This window comes from Mus caroli, unplaced genomic scaffold (genome assembly GCF_978045245.1).
Source record: "Mus caroli unplaced genomic scaffold, Mus_caroli_1 scaffold_5, whole genome shotgun sequence".
NCBI classification, from domain to species: Eukaryota; Metazoa; Chordata; class Mammalia; order Rodentia; family Muridae; genus Mus; species Mus caroli.
The window spans coordinates 1,012,966-1,024,417 of record NW_028227260.1 but is presented as its reverse complement, the minus strand read 5'-3'; the positions used below and the strand labels follow the sequence as shown (position 1 = coordinate 1,024,417).

The 11,452-nt window shown below is 33.9% G+C and overlaps 1 protein-coding gene across 1 annotated transcript; it reads right to left on the bottom strand.

Annotated features, from left to right (window-relative positions):
• Nucleotides 1-520: 520 nt before the first annotated feature.
• LOC147004458 (vomeronasal type-2 receptor 116-like) lies at nt 521-9,996 on the bottom strand. The gene is given in 7 exon segments (XM_085837523.1): nt 521-2,123; nt 3,264-3,387; nt 4,511-4,735; nt 5,555-6,358; nt 6,785-6,798; nt 6,801-7,066; nt 9,791-9,996. Coding segments are annotated over 7 exon segments (2,547 nt in total). The 3' UTR covers nt 521-1,215.
• Nucleotides 9,997-11,452: the final 1,456 nt, after the last annotated feature.

The following is an 11,452-nucleotide window of genomic DNA, read 5'->3' as shown; positions in this document are numbered from 1 at the left end:
TGTTAATGTTTTCTGTATTCTGTCTCCTCAGTTGCTATGGCCCTGCTACTATGGTCACTCTCACCGGGCCCCTCAGTTGCTGCTGCCCAGCTTTCCCTGTCACTCTCTTCCTACCCCGCCAAGCAGCAGCAAAGAGTACTTTGAGAGAACAATGACACTGACCATCAACACCTGATTTGTTCATCAACACCAACAACTTCTTCTTTAGAAGAAATAATGTGTATGAGTTTATATGTTCATGTTTGTGTGTGCAACATTAAACTTAAATAACTTATTACTCCTATTATGATAAAATTGATGCTGAAACACTTGATATAGAGTTACTTATATGTTTATCGAATTCACTGATCAAAATGTGGTGAAGGTCTACTGTGGGACATTTCCATTAGTGATTTACACACTTAATGAACTACAGTCAATTCATAGTAAAATTGTGTCATTTCACATAAAATCAGAGGCTTATATCGCAGGCATAATCAGAACCTCATCATCCTTTTAACAAAATGTACATTTCTTTATTTGTTATCTGATGTTCTTAACATCTACCCAGTACATTTTAAACATATTCCAATGTTCAGTGCTTCTGCACTGTCATCTGCACAATGTCACAGTGATTCACACTCGGCTAACATTCACTCTTGTGTCTCTTTTCAAATCAGTGCCTTTTATCACATCAGGAATCTATGATCTTCCTAATCCCAACAGAGGCAGTTCATCATTTAGGCAATTTCTTAGATTTTGTTGCTGGAAAAAAAAATGCCATGACCAAAATAAACATGTGAGAAAAGTATTTACTTATTTATCTACCTTTTCATAGTACATTGAATGAAGTCAAAGCATGAAATTGGATGCAAGAACTCCATGAAAACAGGTGGAAAAATGTTAATTACTGGCTTCATGTTCATGTTGTATGCAGTACCCTTTCTTATAACTCAAGGACAGTGTGCCTAGACCTGGTGCTGTTTACAGAAAGCAGGGTAACCTTATATTAATCATTAATTAAGTACATGGCTTAAACACACAACCATAGGTCAAAATGATGGTACCCATTCCTCAATTGAGATTCCCAGTGCTCAGCATATTCATGTTCCTGTCCTGTTTGTAAGTACACATCCGTATATAACTAAATTTTTTTATATGATGAAGTACTAGTTTTGTTAAGATGAAGAGTAAGATAAGTTGAATATCATCTAACATTTTCATACCATGAAAGTTTCAATAAAGCGATTTACCTTTGCGGTTCTGTATAAAATTTGAATCTGGTCTAATTAAAATAACATAACACTTTGGGACAAAGATACACATTAGCAACCCTGCACTAGAAGCCAAGATTGAGAAAACCTCCACAACCACCATGACCCTCCCCCTGGTGCTGTGGTAGACAGGGAGGAAGGTGATCCAGACACTGCAGAACACCAGCATGCTGAAAGTTAGGAACTTGGCTTCATTGAATGTGTCAGGAAGGTTCCTAGCCAAGAAAGCCAAAGTGAAGCTCCCCAGAGCCAAGGAGCCCAAGTATCCCAGGACAATGTGGAAGGCAAGGGCAGAGCCTTTATTGCAAAGAATGACCATCTTCCCATGTTCAGATTGTATATCTCTGTCAATAAAGGGAGGAGATGTTACCAACCAGATTCCACAGAGAAGAAGTTGGATTAGGGTACAAATGGGAATGACCAACTTAGGTGCCCCTGTTACCAACATCCCTCTCATTCTTCTTCCTGGAGTAGTGAGCTTGAAAGCCATGACCACAGTTATTGTTTTGGACAACACTGCAGAAACAGCCACAGTGAAAAATATTCCAAATGTGGTTTGCTGCAGGATGCAGGTGACCTGGTCGGGATGTCCAATGAAGAGCAGGGAGCAGAGAAAGCAGAAGACTAGAGAGATGAGCAGGATGTAGCTGAGAATGCGGTTATTGGCCTTCACAATGGGAGTATCCTTGTACTTCACAAATGTGACAAGGACTAGAATTGTGATGGCCGAGAAAGACACTGCCATGCAGCCTAGGGTCGTCCCCAGTGGCTCTTCATAAGTCAGAAATGATACAGTTCTTGAGAGACAGTAGGTTTGCGCTATGTTGGCATACTTATCATCTGGACACCTCACACACTGTTCCATATCTGCTGGTAAATGGACATAAACCCTTATACGATATCATAGTTGCATAGGTAATAATTTTATATTTGTGTTTTTCATAGCAAATATTAATAAATAATTTAGTGTTGATGATCTATTCCCTTCCTTTTTGCTGTAGAACCACTTACTTAAAATTGCCCAGTATTGACCTATGCATTGTGATTGAAAAAAAAAAAAACATCATGGTAAGTGGAACAGAAAAATATTCTTATTGAACAAAAAAAAAATATGATGAATAATTATATGCATAATCTCAGATTATTTAATTCTTGTAAAAATAAATTCACTATTCACAGACAAGGGTAGTGTGCAGACATCGGTACTGGTGTCAGTTGATGAAATGCATCACGTACTTTGTTTGCTCTGTGGTTTGTGCCTCTGTCTGTATCTCCACATAGGAACCAGAATATACAATTTCTCATTCACATAGTGTTTACATAAAGGAATTTTTTCATTCTTGAAACTGTAGGCCTCATAGACCTATGCATGTCCTTTCATTGTTTTTCAATCTCTATCTTGCCAAATACACATTCCATGCTTTATGGCAGGAAGCTTATGGATGTTCACATTTATCCCTCTTTCCTTAGCTAAGCTCTAAGCCATCTCTTGGTGCATTTTGAAATCTTCACTCTTGTTCTAATTCTTTAAGAGGAAATACTTAATCCTCTGACCATCTAACCTCTTAAAATATATTTAATTAAACAACAACTGTTAACCTGAGCATCTGGTCTTTTTCACAGTGTAAGCTGGGTGATAGAGGGAAAGATTTTGGACTGATCAGGTGGTCAACTTTCTATGTGCAACAAATCAAAGAAAAATAAACATATGCATAGATTATTACATCTAAAATGTTTCTTTAAAACATTGTTATACAGGTATGTCCTCCTAAATACTTTCTATATAATATGAAAACAGTAACCATCATAATTTGAGAGAAAGGCCTTGTTTTAAGAAGATATTGGAAGTTTTTTGCTGGTTCCAAAAGAAGTTGGCACTATTTAACTGATTATGTTTTCAGTCATGGAGATGTTAGGTCTTTAGTTCGCATCTAGGCCATTTCATATTTCTAGTTTGGATAGAGAAGGTATTCAAATTTATCAAATTTTCTTCTGCATGCAAGCATGTACCTGTTTCATTGGAAACCTCATTTTCTGGGCACTGAACACAATCAAAGCAGCAGTCTGATGTTTCTTTCTGAAAAATTTTCCTGAATCCAGCAGTACATGTCACACTACACACGGAGGAGGGAACCTGAGGCAGTGCATAAATGTTATATAATATGCATGTGAGTGTATTTCATGTATTTATCATATGAATAATGACCCATAGATTGATATATGGAGCACTAACAGAAATGGCTATACATATTCCTCTGATAACTTGTATCACTTTACAATATCAGGCACATTTTAATCATGTTACCTCCAACACACTGATTGTCACACAAAATTTACTACATCATTTAATATTATTTATGTATCATTCAGGTTGTAGCAATTCAAAAGTGTACCTTCCTAAACTGATCAATCCAAAAAGAATGTTTAGGTGGCACAAGTTTTTCTCTCATGATTTATAAATTTCAAAAAAGAATACTGTGATATATGGAGGGAGAATGTAGGGTAAATCAAGAGAGAGTAGTTTGATGACTATGAACAAAATATTTTATATAAGACTCCCATAAAATTAATGAAGTACTCCTAAGTGTAAAAGAAAACTTTGAACACACTATCCCTTACTCTCTTTCCCCTGCATCTATGAGGGAGCTCCACACACACCCATTCCTGCCTCATCACTCTAGTATTCCCCTGTGCTGGGGCATCAACCCTTCAGAGGAGCAAGGGATTCCCCTCCCACTGATGCCAGATAAGGCAATCCTCCACGGAGGAGGGGAAATCACGAAGGAACATAACATTTTAAATGTAAATAAATAAAAAAACAATATAAAATATATAAATTAAAAAGAGAAAACCTTCAATATGGAGAAACATTTAAGTTAAAGAGTCCATGATATACTTAATTAGGTTATAAATATGTTTCTACACAATTACAAAAAATATGTTAATATATAGTTAATTATTTTTCATTAATCATATGTACATATACATTATACTATAAACCCATTATATATATATATATATATATATATATATATATATATTCCTGTATTGTAGGTAATAGACAATTTGGGTACTATTGAACATGGGATTCAGAGGCCATTGATCCATCGATTACCAGATATACTTGAAGTTGAGCATTATCAAAGTTTGATTATTGTAACTTTGGATGGTGTTTTGCAAAAGTAGCAATTGGTCTTAAACACGAAGTCTCATATTTTAAAATCCACATATCCTGAAAAAAATTACGGTATACCCACTGATGTTCCTCCCATGGCCCATTCCAAATGATCAGATATATGAAGTTGTTGACTCTTTTGAAAACAAGGTAAATAGCTTCCTATTTTCACTTTTAATCCAAGGCCTTGTGGAAAATTCCAAATGATGAAAATATCATACTCTGTACACTGATTTTCCCTATGCTTCATATTCACCAGTTCTCCAACAGGGTTCGTAAATACCCTGGTTTTCATCAAGAAAGACATCTAGAAGAGATTCATGCTTCCAATATCAATAAAGCATAACAATAAAGGTAACGCAAAATTGAGAATTCCCTAATTTCTTAATGACTTTCAGAAAAAAAAGATATATTGAAATAAACGTGTGTAGAAAAGCAGTATACCTCATTGATAAATGAAAATTTATATACTTCATATAAATGATAGCTGATAAATTGTGCTAGAAAAAATGATTACTAGTAAATAAGCAACACAGTGCATGAGTGTGCATGTGTGTCTGTCTGTCTATGTGAGTGTCTGTGTGAAGATTCTTGTCAAAAATACTTTTTAAAAAAATGAAACAGTATATGAGAGACTGAAGGGGAAGTCTGAATACCTGGCAATTGTGAAAATAAACAAATCATTTTCATGTACATATAGTATATTCATATATTAAACATAAACTTAATAAAACGTACAGTCTTAGTCATTTATGATATTGTAAATTGTTAATGTAAATGGCCAAATAATAACCACAGCACATGGACCAATTTCTGAGAAACTATTCTTTAGCCAAACATTCCAGTCTATTCATCACTTAGGCTTTTATGATAAAACTCTTGGCTCCTATTCTAAATTTTGAACTCATTTAGTGAAATGTGAGACACCTTGTCACAAAACTCACTGATATTCATAAAAATGTATTGCTCCTATTAAATATGATCTTTGTGCATGATATTCATCCATGCAAAAGGTTTATTAGAGAATTTAAAGAATAATCTCTAACAAATGTACAGTTGTTCCTCTGGGTCCATTTAAAAGATCACATTGATATATCTAAGCATAATGCAATGTAAGAAACTTTACCTGCTGACAAGCAGTGAAATATGTTTTGGGTTTTGCCTTTTTCTGAGACTCTACTTGTTGAAGAATACATTCATGGTAGGTGTGGGCCGCAGCATAAACAGCATTGTACAGATTGTAACCTTCATCACTCATGGCCATATCATAGCTGTGCAGAGCTGTCCATTCCAATGTGTTGTTGAACGTAATATGATCCATTTTACTGCTGTTCTTAGAGAATGAACAATTAAAATAATTCCACTCCAATATAGTATGATTAATATCTACAGGGTATTTGGCAGTTTTCTTTGTTTGCATAAAATTCCTAAATTTAGGAATCTCAACTCTGTGGTGTGCAAAAGTAATAGAACCATGGAAGAGATTAAGGGTGAATTCTTTTTTATGTGTGATGACATCCCATTGTGAGGTTGTGATCCAGATTCTCTGAGCACCTAACTCTTCCCATCTTCTAAAGCTGACTTCTAGAGTAGAGTTCATTTCACCATAAATGATAACAACCTTTGCTGAAGATGTCATAATTTGTTTATCATATATTGTAGCCCTTGTCATGTATATCTGCATGTTTTCAGGGATCATATTAACAAAAGCTAAACAGATCCCATGACTTTGGCTCTCTTCTCTTACATCTGAGAGAAACTGAATACCCTGATCATCATCTGAGATGACCAGTCCTATCCAAGTCCATCTAAAATGAAACATCAATGACACCATGCCACGTGATAAAACTGTGTCCTTGGTGGCTACCTGATGGACGTGGGGCAGCCGGTCATGGTCGCGTAGGTTAGGATTAAATGGTCCAAAGAAAACCTAAAGGATGTAGAAGAGAGGATGAAACTTCCAGTGAAGAATATGATTATTAGGATGTTTGGACTCACATACAAGTAATGATACTCACCTTCCTGAAATCCTGATAAAAAGAGTAAGATTGTACTATACATGTCATGTATCATTCCTATTAGATTCTAGAATATTCCTGACAAGTCTGAAATTCCAAGTACACAGTTTTACCTGTCTGTACAGTAAATCTATGAACTGATTATTTAATTCATACACACACACACATTTATATATGTATTTATATAAATATTTATATATGTATATATATAAATGTGTGTGTATGTGTGTGTGTTTGTGTAGCAGCCAACTCATAAATGCATTCTGTCCAAGTTTTCTTGAAGGCACCTGTAAATGTAATTTAATGTTCTTAACCCATTCAGTGTCACAATTTCTTACCAGTGGCATCGAAAATGCATTGCAAGTTTTAAGGATGTTTTCCATGATGGTCCTGTCAGACCTATCATACATGAATCATCTAGATAACAGAAATAATTAACAAAATTCATATGTCCATCTATTTGTTTATATTCTTGATCCAGACTTCTCAATAAATCATGACAGTTTCCACCAATGATGGAGAACATCAAAGTAATGTTGGGCAAAAGATTAGGATTCTTGTTGATCTCATCAGTAGCAAAAAACATTACCAGAAGAAGCTCATATTCACTTGCTGCAATTCTACAAGAGGGCATAGTGATGATTAAGGGAGATGTGTGAAATATAAAATTTCAACTGCAGTAAAGTTTGTAATATGAGATATACTAAATTTCTGTCTAAATGTCTTGAAATAAGCCTGATATATTAGGGAGCTTTAGAGCCGAATACAATTTAAGAATTCATACACATTGGGCACTGTGATATGATACATTTTGTATTCATGAAAATAAATAAACATTGTTTTATCTCTGAATGCCATCCTTGAACTAAATTACAGTCCTATTGTGTGAGACTGCTATAAAATAACCTTGGAGATGTAATTCCACAGATATATAAAAGAGCATGACTTCCACTACATATGAAATACCTAACAGATTGTCCTTATAATTTTTATTTAACTGCAATTTATATATCAATCATCTTAATATTATTGAAAACTTTGGGTATCAACTAATATATCTGTTTTTTTCAACTTTTTTATTCTTATCCTTTTATCATTTATGAATATTTAATAATATCCATAACTGAGGATACTAAAATATCATTTATGAATATTTAATAATATCCATAACTGAGGATACTAAAATATCATTTATGAATATTTAATAATATCCATAACTGAGGATACTATGTCTAATGTTCACTACTAAGTTATTACAAAACATACAAAATACTCTTTGGGAATTAAGCATAATAAAGGAGCATAAAATTTTATATAGTGAATCATTAAGAAATATATTCAAAAGCCCTTATTAGATACCACCTGACAGTATGAGAGTATTCAAAACCCATTATATAGTTGTGTTTCTTGACAAACAATCAGCTTACTTTAAGAAGATTATCAGTGTTTCAAGTAGAGAAAATATTTTATCAGTAAGAATATTTTACATATTTCCAAATAACAAAAACTCTATGAACTTAAGCATTATGAAATTGCTAATTTTATTCACAGGACGAAAATTATGAATAATATGTTAGAACATGTTTTATAATTGTTTTGTATGTTTTTAGATCATGCTTTTAATATAATCAAATGTTAATATCACCAATCAGGCTACTCATTTTAATATCCATTTTATTTAATTTTATTTATCCATTTCAAGATATACACAATGATACAATATACCATATGACCAGAAGGGTCTTGTACACATCAAGTTCATGTTGCCTTTTAGTGTGTTCTTACTATTTCTATCTTGTAAAAGTTTTATCACATTTCTTTTAATACCTCAATCTTCCTAATACTTTGAGATCCTTTAAGTGATGTCTGAGCACAGAGATCTTCTCTGCCCCAGCACAGTTGGCAGTTCATCTGTTATTCTCTATTGCCTCTTATCAGGAGTAAAGACACCAAACATGGTCTTTTGCTAAAATTTCTATTTTTCAATTAAGAGTTCAGCGCTAAGTTTTTCTTTCTAATCCAGAAAAGTTCATATATTTGTAATTTTAAAACTTATTTTGGCTTAAACAATTGTCATCAATGAGAATTTCCAAAATTTTTGCCAATAGGTGTGGAAAAAATGCAGAATACATCAGAAATATAATTCCTACTCACCTAACACTGAAGGATAATAATGTGAAGCAACCATCACAAACAGAGTGTACAGTGCACTGTGGCTACCAATTGAAAAAAGTATTCCTTTATTCCCAAAGACATGAAAATTGAATAGGGGATGGGATGAGAGCCAAAAACATAAAAGCACAAGAAACCTTGGTTTATAAAAGAAAGAAGTAGCAGGCACATTGATTCGCTAAAAGAAAAATGATTTCAACACTCTTTTCCCGCATGATCTGCAGCCCCAAATGATAACATCTCACACTTTGTTTCTCAGACCTAATAGCCACATGGAGAACAGATTCTTTTCTGCAGGAATACAATGATTCTCCTAGATTTATCTTTTCAGACCTCAGATGTAGAGATTAAGGCCAGAATTTTCCCTATGTATCCAGGGCACATGACATAGGATGAATGGAAAGGAATTGTGAATAAATTTTACTTACTAAAAAATGTTAAGTTTATTGAGTAGTTAACAGAAATATTGACCTTGTATCTGATAGTGATAATAAGCCTAATCTGTGCCTGTGCATTTGTGTAATTGGATAAAAAGATTTTTCTGGTAACAGAATATGAGATTAGCATTCTTTTTCCTTATTCAGTATCAAATTCAGAACTGCAGGATGAGACTCATTTAAAGACTATTTTTAAAGCAAAGTATATGTATATTGACAAGTATATAAGTAATGTTATATATTTAACCAGGTATAATAGATGAAAATATTCACAAATATTTCAATGAAATGATGCATGTTCATCTGTCAGAAATCAGAATTAGATAACACTTTTTTGAAGGCATTTAGAAGCATGATCATAATGAGGCATTGGCAGACAATTGAATATAGGCAGTGATGCAGTCTCTTCATATTGAGTACTAGACAAAGGAGGGGATTGTGAATTCAAGGCAGATGAAGAGATATCTTTCAACATATATTATCCAAAAACACTCAAGACAGAGAATCCAGATTTTCACATTGTCCAGCATTGTAAACTGGAGTATAAAATTGCACTAAAACTCTACTAAACTGTGACACATTTTGAAGTATTAAAATAGTGATTGAAATAATAATTTCTTTTCAGGGGTCCTTAAAGTTACATGGTGAGGAAGAGAACAGAACCCACAGTTTGTGTATACAGCTAAATATGTCAAATTAGTGACATTGACAAAGGAAATAAAGTTAATGACTTACCGAAAACTTAAATCTGAATTATAAAAATTATCTTCAATAGGTTCATCATGTAACCAAAGGTAAAAATGACATTCCCTTTGCAAATCTCCATCACTGTCTTCACTATTCTTTATCCTCCAAAAGCAACTGGGTTCAGTCAAACAACACAAGATGAGAGAAAACTTCAGAAACAAAAATGAAATTGTGAAAGCACAGAGCTTCTTCATGTCTGCTAGGATCTAAGATGGAGCTGTTGTGAAATCCGTTTCTGATGTAGAAAGACATCACACACACAGTTACACCTATGTGTCTGTATTAAGGCTACTTCTGTCTGGAGATCCACTTTTTATATTCACAGTTCCTTTCCATTCTTCCTATGTCAGGCTCCCTAGATACATAGGGAAAATTCTGGCCTCAGGCTCTACATCTGAGGTCTGAAAACTTTTCATCAACATATTTTTGAAAACATGTTTTGAGATCATGTTTTCTACCCTCAGGGGCCATGACTGCATTCATGTGCATAGAGTAAATCCCAAGGACAATCTTCGCCTGTATAGTTCATACCTGACCAAGTGTCAACAGCCATTATGTACAAACACAATGGATTTCATCAGAAGTTCTATACTGTGACAGAAGTTGAGAAGGTCATAAAAGTTCCATATCATTCAGATGTTGAGTTTAATCATGGAACATTATGTAACACATTGTCAAGTTTAGGGAAGGGCAGTCTCACATGCAACATTGAGCCTGGAGTTGACCATGCTCTCTGTTGTTCATATACTATTGTATGCCACTCATGTTTCCAAAAACTCCTCAAACTTCCTGTGGTTCCTGCCATCTGGAGAACATGTCAATATGCTAAATCCAAAAATACCTGGATTTTAAAGATTGAACACCCATCTGGTCAAATATCAGTACCTGTGCAGACATTCACTGATATGCTGAACTTTTTCCTGATAATCAGTCCCTGGCAGTCAATGACATTTAATGAAATATTTCTTTGGTTGATGTTTGTTCACACCTCATTAAGAAGTTAGAGGCTAATTTCATATATTTTATTCAAGGGAAAGAATGCCATTTAAGAGATAGAATTTTATTGCTAATGCTGGTATATACCTCACACTTTTCATTTATTTCTACTTGGCATTTGTTTTGAAATATTTCTATCTTAGATTACATTTCAATAACATAGATGTTAGCTACTAATTCGGTTAGATTGCAATGAGTGACAAAGATGAAGGATTGATTTGATTTGTTATTTTTTTAACTACCTTATAGATTTGTTCAAAATGTCCATACTGAATTAAGTGAGTCTTACATTTCATTTTTGGAATGGTTGGTATGTCAATGGATTATAATAAAATCCTGCTATGGAATTTAATTTACTATCTTTGTTACTATGAATAAACATTTGTTTCATAATTTGGTTGAATTACGACTATTTCAGTGCAAATTGTTTCAGTACAAACCAATAGACTGGGAAAATGAAGTGTCCTGTTGTCATATTCTATAATTATTATATACCTGGTTCTAATACCATGTCAAATTAACTGGGAATGTGCATGGAGGCAGACTCTTCACTCCATTGTGACTGCTATTGTGCCATCCTGGGCTGTGGCAGTCTTTTGGAAGTCATTTGGAGCACATGAGCAATGGAATGGGATCCATTCAATACTCATTAAA